Source organism: Priapulus caudatus, unplaced genomic scaffold (assembly GCF_000485595.1).
Source record: "Priapulus caudatus unplaced genomic scaffold, Priapulus_caudatus-5.0.1 Scaffold1072, whole genome shotgun sequence".
Classification (NCBI taxonomy): Eukaryota; Metazoa; Priapulida; class Priapulimorpha; order Priapulimorphida; family Priapulidae; genus Priapulus; species Priapulus caudatus.
The window spans coordinates 32793-39245 of NW_014578133.1; the positions used below are offsets into that span (position 1 = coordinate 32793).

General features: G+C 45.2%; 1 protein-coding gene across 1 annotated transcript in view; it reads left to right on the forward strand.

The window, feature by feature from the left end:
- The window catches only part of LOC106815241 (succinyl-CoA ligase [ADP-forming] subunit beta, mitochondrial-like), a 16994-nt gene extending 12750 nt beyond the window's left edge, over positions 1-4244 (forward strand). Inside the window, exons 4-6 of the mRNA XM_014819675.1 lie at positions 80-126; positions 1520-1608; positions 2452-4244. Coding sequence (XP_014675161.1) covers positions 80-126; positions 1520-1608; positions 2452-2526 — 211 coding nt within the window. The 3' untranslated portion in view covers positions 2527-4244. The remainder of the gene's footprint in view (positions 1-79; positions 127-1519; positions 1609-2451) is intronic.
- Positions 4245-6453: the final 2209 nt, after the last annotated feature.

Sequence of the window (6453 nt, forward strand, 5' to 3'; positions counted from 1 at the left end):
ACACATGTACACACACGTACACATGTACGCACGCACGCACGCACGCACGCACGCACGCACGCACGCACGCACGCACGCACACCGAGCACCTCAAACTCACCGTGCCGATTGTCGTCAGGCTACAAGGTGAGATGTCGCTATACGCATTTTCATGCATTTACATGCATTTACATGCATGTGCATGCATGTGCACGCATGTACATCAAGAGCTAATAAATACCTAGAGTGTACAACAGGAAAACGGGAAAATAGTGCTATTTCACGGCAATATTATTCTACTTTGTATGCGGTTCTAGACTAAGTTCATGGTATTGCGTTAAGCAGCATTCTTTGCTCTCTAAAATAAGACCAACCGCTTGTCTCTACGATACTCCTAGGCCGAGATATTAGAGTGTAATCATGCCTCCCACAGGCCTCACGCCGCCTCGCATCCACAATATTCACTATCCTTTTCGCCTTTTGCGGGTCTGGCTATAGTTTTCCGTCACGGCTTGGAGCGCTGATAATTGATGTCACATGCCCAAATTTGGTACTCTTACTACACTATATAGTAACTGATATAATTATATAAATATATAAATATAGAAATATAGTAACATATAGTAGTTGTAGAGATTTAATTTAGAAAACATTGCCGGCTCCATCATGACGGGCATTAGCCGTGCTAGGAAAGATAATGGGAGATAAGGGCATTGGCGATGCCCCCGAAAGTCACCGATGTTAACCGAAACGATGCCGAAACGATGTTGCCGTTCATTTATAAAGTTATCGCGGAAAAAACCTAACTCTCACGAAGCGACCTTCCTAATCCGCAAAAGGCGAGAAGGATAGTGAATATTGTGGATGCGAGGCGCCGTGAGGCCTGTGGGAGGGGAAGTTTACGAGCCAATATCTCAGCCTAGGAGTTTCGTATTGACAAGTGGTTGGTCTTGTTTTATAGAGCAAAGAATTCTGCTTATTGCAATACCATAAATTCTAGACTCGCAGGCAAAGTAGAATAATATTGCTGTGAAATAGCACTATTTTCCCGTTTTTCCATTGTACACTCTAGGTATTTATTAGCTCTTGATGTACATGCATGTACATACGTGTACACACATGTACACATATGTACACATGTACACGCATGTACACGTATGTACATACATGTACACGCATGCACACGTTATGGATGATATGGATATGGATGGAGCTACAACTGCTACTGCTGCTGCAGGTACTGTTGTTACTACTACTACTGCTGCTGGTGGTGGTGGTGCTGCTGCTGCCACTACTGCTGGTGGTGGTGGTGGTGCTGCTTCTGCTACTGCTGCTGCTACTACTGCTGCTACTATTGCTACTGCTGCTGCTGCAGGTAGTGTTGTTGCTGCTGCTGCTACTACTGCTACTGCTGCTGCTGCAGGTAGTGTTGTTGCTGCTGCTGCTGCTGCTGCTGCTGCTGCTGCTGCTGCTGCTGCTGTGTGTGTGTGAGTGTGCGTATTCACTGACCCCATCTCTTGTGTTGTTGCGATGCTCGCAGGCACCCACGTCGACAACGCCCGGGCACTGATAGCCGCCAGTAATCTACGAATACTCGCCTGCGACACCCTAGACGAGGCGGCAAGAATGGTGAGCACCACCCTCTCCCCTCCCCTCTCCTCTACCTTCCCTCTACCTTCCCTCCGAGAGAATCTTTCCCTCCCTCGTGGCAGAGGAATTTAATGTTTATAGTGCCTACCAGGTAGGGACACGTGGCCGGCAGCTGTGTCGTGATCGATTATGGGCGACTCGAGAGTGCGCGAGTGTTGATTGATTGCCTCCGTCGTTTAACATTCGTCGTTGGCTTTTCTAACTAATGAGCTGTCTGTTTGAGGTTATCTAGGACTATCTATCTAACTCGGAGAGGCCAGGGGTGGGTTGCCCTGCGAGGGTTTTAATACTTACGGTAGCGCAGAGAGTCTGGGGCGGGGGATTAAAACTAAAAAGTCACGCGGCGCTCCCACCCTTCCCTGGACGGTCAGATTTGCTGGCAGAAAAGTACTCGCGCACTTTTCCGACGCGAAAATTTAAGGGGAACGTTTTTTTTCTTTGTCGTCTCTTCGTTCGTTACTCGCTGCCGCCTATAGCGCGAAATCACGGAGCAAAAGTCTGCCGCGACACGCCCCGCGCTAATCCTTCCGCGCGCGGAAAACCCGAAAACTTTTGCCGTACGGTAGATATCAGCTGCTGCCTTCTACAGGGGAGGGGGAGGGGGAGTACGCTCGCGGGCATTTTTGATGTTTATAGTTACCACCAGGTGGGGACACGTGGCCGGCAGCTGTGTCGCGATCGCTGGGTGGGATGTTGATTCCTGAGAGAGACTGCCCGACGATCGCGGCCGCCGGCGAGCGGTCAGTAAGGTTCCCACGCTCGCGCGCGCACGTCGCAGCGGTCAGCGAATCACGACCTCTCGCTCGCGTTTGTCACACGCAGGCCGTCAAGTTGTCTCACATCGTCACGCTGGCGAGGGAGGCCGAGGTGGACGTCAACTTCAACCTGCCGATCTAGACGGGCGCCGCGCCCCGGGCCGCACCGGCCGTGGTCGCAGCCGGTGCTGTGGTGGTGGCAGTCTAGAAGCGAGCTTCCCCCTTCCGTCGTCGTCGTCGTAGAGGTTGGCTAGTCAGGCTTCGCGGCTCTGCACGCGCGACACCCCCCGCCGCTGATGTGAGCGCACTGGTGTCCGGAGTGTCCAGAGTGAGGCGTCGTCAATACCGCATACACACCCTAACCTAACCCTACTACTGCTGCTACATAGAGTACACACATAGAATACATAGGTAGTACTCTACTACATACAGTACATGCACCCTAACCCTGCTACCGCTGCATAGAGTATGCACCTTAACCCTACTACTGCAATATAGAGTACACATATAGAATACATAGATAGTACTCTACTACTTACAGTACACACCCTAAGCCTACTACCGCTGCATAGAGTACACACATAGAATACATACACTGACATAGATAGTACTCTACTACTTACAGTACACACCCTAAGCCTACTGTTACTATATAGAGTACACACATAGAATACATTGGTAGTACTCTACTACTTACAGTACACACCCTAAGCCTACTGTTACTATATAGAGTACACACATAGAATACATAGGTAGTACTCTACTACTTGCAGTACACACCCTAAGCCTACTACCGCTGCTACATAGAGCGCACACATCGGTTTTCGTGTTGATACTTAACACGTATCTGCATCATCATAGATTGAAGATGGAATTAGATCGAAGTGGCTACGCACGCGTCACTCGTTTTTTTTAAACTGACAACGACGCTGCATCTGCAACGAAAGTAATTATCCACAACAATTAATTCAGATATGTGCAGATTCCCTGCGAACTATCTCGTTAGCGGGGAGGTTTTTTTTAACGAGGATGCAATGCAGATCAGCACACAGTTCCATTGTTACGATGTTGTTTTGTTAATTTTTTTTTCTCGTTTGATAAAATTAAAGTTGTTTATAGCTTGTTACGAACAAAAGTTTGATGCAAAATTAGAAGTATATTGATTTGCGTTGGTAGCTAGGAGGAAAGGTATATCTTTTTGCGCTTTTTCTAAATTTTGTATCAGAGGTTTTGATACCACATGTGTTTTCCTCTCTGTAGCCGCTACTAACAAACGTACAGTGCGTTATGGCGTAAATGTAAATGGGAATCGAAAATAAAAAATATTTCATAGTATTTATTTATTTATAAGGTGGAAAAGGGTAATATTTTTTAATAGAGAATACACCAGCATTAATTCATGTCAGCACTATCTGGTTACATCGGGGTTTCATTATGCTACATACCATAATCTTCATATTTGTTAGGAGTAAATAAAACAATTTTTTTTAAATCTACCGAATGGTGTTCTTTTCTATCAGTGTTGGAGACAAAATTGCACTTTCATATTTTGCATGCTTCAAATCTTCAGTGTTTCTAAATAAAATATTACAGTTATAAAAAAACGCGAGTTCTCACTAGTAGTTTGGTGCAAGTTGTTAAATATTATTAAATATTATAACGGACCAATTGTTACACATTCTGAAGCATGTTTATTAAAGTGTAACATGTGTCATCCCTGTGACCGACGGTAGAAGAATGGCAATATTCCAAACATTGAAAGTTTTTATTTTAAGAGCAGATTTTTTGTGATTTTTCATTAATATTGAACAGCAAAACATGATATGTAGCATAAATAAAACCGGATTTGACTGAAAGTAACACCACCGACGAGTATTCTTGTTTTCATACCAAAAATGTAGTTGTAGTGTAAATATGGAACGGGTTGCATATCCAATATCTTTCGACTTTCTTGTAAACATTCATGAAGTCAATTGCTATACATTATATAATGTAAGATATGCTACAGTAGCAGAAGTCTATAATATAGAAATACATCTGTATGAATATCTATAATTATTATATATTATACTCTCCTGACAGTATCTTATCCCTTGCACCACTTTCATTATATTATATGATGCCAGGAGTACATGTACTTGTCACGTGTACACGCACTAACGCACTGACGCACGCACAATGCGTTTGCTTGCATGCGTGCGTCTGGGCGTACGCGCGTGTGTGCCTGGCTGCGCGCGTGTGTGCGTGCGTCCGCGGGTGTTGCGTCCACGCGTGTGTGCGTGCGTGCGCGCGTGTATGAAATCATAACTTATGAAACGAATATATTCGCTCTATAACAACCAAAATGACAAACAACGAAGTAGAATCATTATGCGATTTATATTCGTCAGAAAAACATTTGAAAACAATTCGCGTGTCGAAATCAGAATGCGCTCACGACGTCTTATCTCCAGATCAATAGCAATTTGCACCAGCGTAATTATAAAATACGAGATTAAACGAACGAGGCGCATGCTCAGGCGCGACACTCGCCTCTCTCTCTCTCTCTCTCTCTCTCTCTCTGGCTGTCTCTCTCGCGCTCTCCCTCTATCTCGCGCTCTCCCTCTCTCTCTCTCTCGCGCTCTCTTTCTCTCTCTCGCTCTCTGACGTTGTAACGCGCGACTGTCGCACTGCAGCGGCCGTTACCAGTACTCCTTACGCTTACCAAGCTACAGTAGCAAAACGAGAATTCAATCCGAAAAAAAATATTCCTGAGCCTTCCGTGTAGCAACGTACGAGTGTTCGTGTAAAAACGTGACGCCCTCTCGGGGGTTACCCTAAATTTACCCTGAAGATGGTGCGCGCGTTAATAATAACACAGTAGGGTTAAGAATCCGCGAGATTTGAGGATAACTGCCGCACGATGGCGCCACGTACCGCAAGACGAACGCGCTGCGATCGACATTGATTTCTGGCTTCATTTAAAGTCTGTACATGCTCGAAGAAAATTACCGCCACGCGTATATACCCTGCTCTCGCACGCACTCGATATCACGCTACAAAACGATCATGTCGACTCCGCCGTCTAGGGTACGGCGGAGAACTGATCCCTGACGACGAAAAAATGACATCTTCGGAGGCGATCAATTACTAATGGTGCTTCAAACGCTTAATCCGTGTCACGCGCCTAACCGTAAAGTAAAAGTGAAAAACCGGTGGGTTTATAACACGCGGGGAAGGGGTGCGGTTCACATCCCCCACACTAAAACACGACCAAAATAACGAACACCAAAGAAGAAAAGAAATTTTTTTTCTTCAATGTCAAATTCCGCACTCGAATATACATCGGCCACATCCCTCATAAATGTCCTTGACCGTCTAAAAATGTCATTGAACGTGTAAAACGTGTCAAAGTCCTGCTCGCAATAACTAATAACCTCTTCTATTAACAAAGGCAGTAAGCTCGTTATGATTGTAGATGCTACGTGAAAGCGCTGCAAGCATAAACAGCAGCAGAATGTTGCGAAATGTTGCAAGATGTGTTGCGAAATGTTGCATGTAAACGAGAAAATGTCTTTTGCAGGTGTACATACGTCCGTTATCCCCGCGCTGCTGATAAAATAGTGAAATTTATACGGGTATAGATAATAAATAAAAGAACTAGAATTAAGTTATTAGTTATAGTTAGTTTAGTTATTAGTATAAGGTTTTATTATTTCCTAGTTCGACCTCGGTCCTCCATCCCTATTGCGACAATGATACACTGGCTTTAAGCCACTACCACTTGCTCACATAGTTTGGGCGTACACATGGATTGTTGGATTGGACAGTAAGCTGGATGTTTCTACCGATCTAGTAGCGCTAACCAAATGATGAGCTTCAGCACATATTAAGTCTTACCGACTAACAGATTCGGTAGAACGCATCATGTATAGAAGAATCTGCTCTCTCTCGCTCTCTCTCTCTCTCGCTTGCTCTCTCTATATATATATATATACTCTACTCTCTCTCTCTCTCTCTCTCTCTCGGGACTGCCCTCTCTCGTCATCTCTCTCTTCCGTCTTGCTCTCTCTCACCCGTCTCTCTCTTC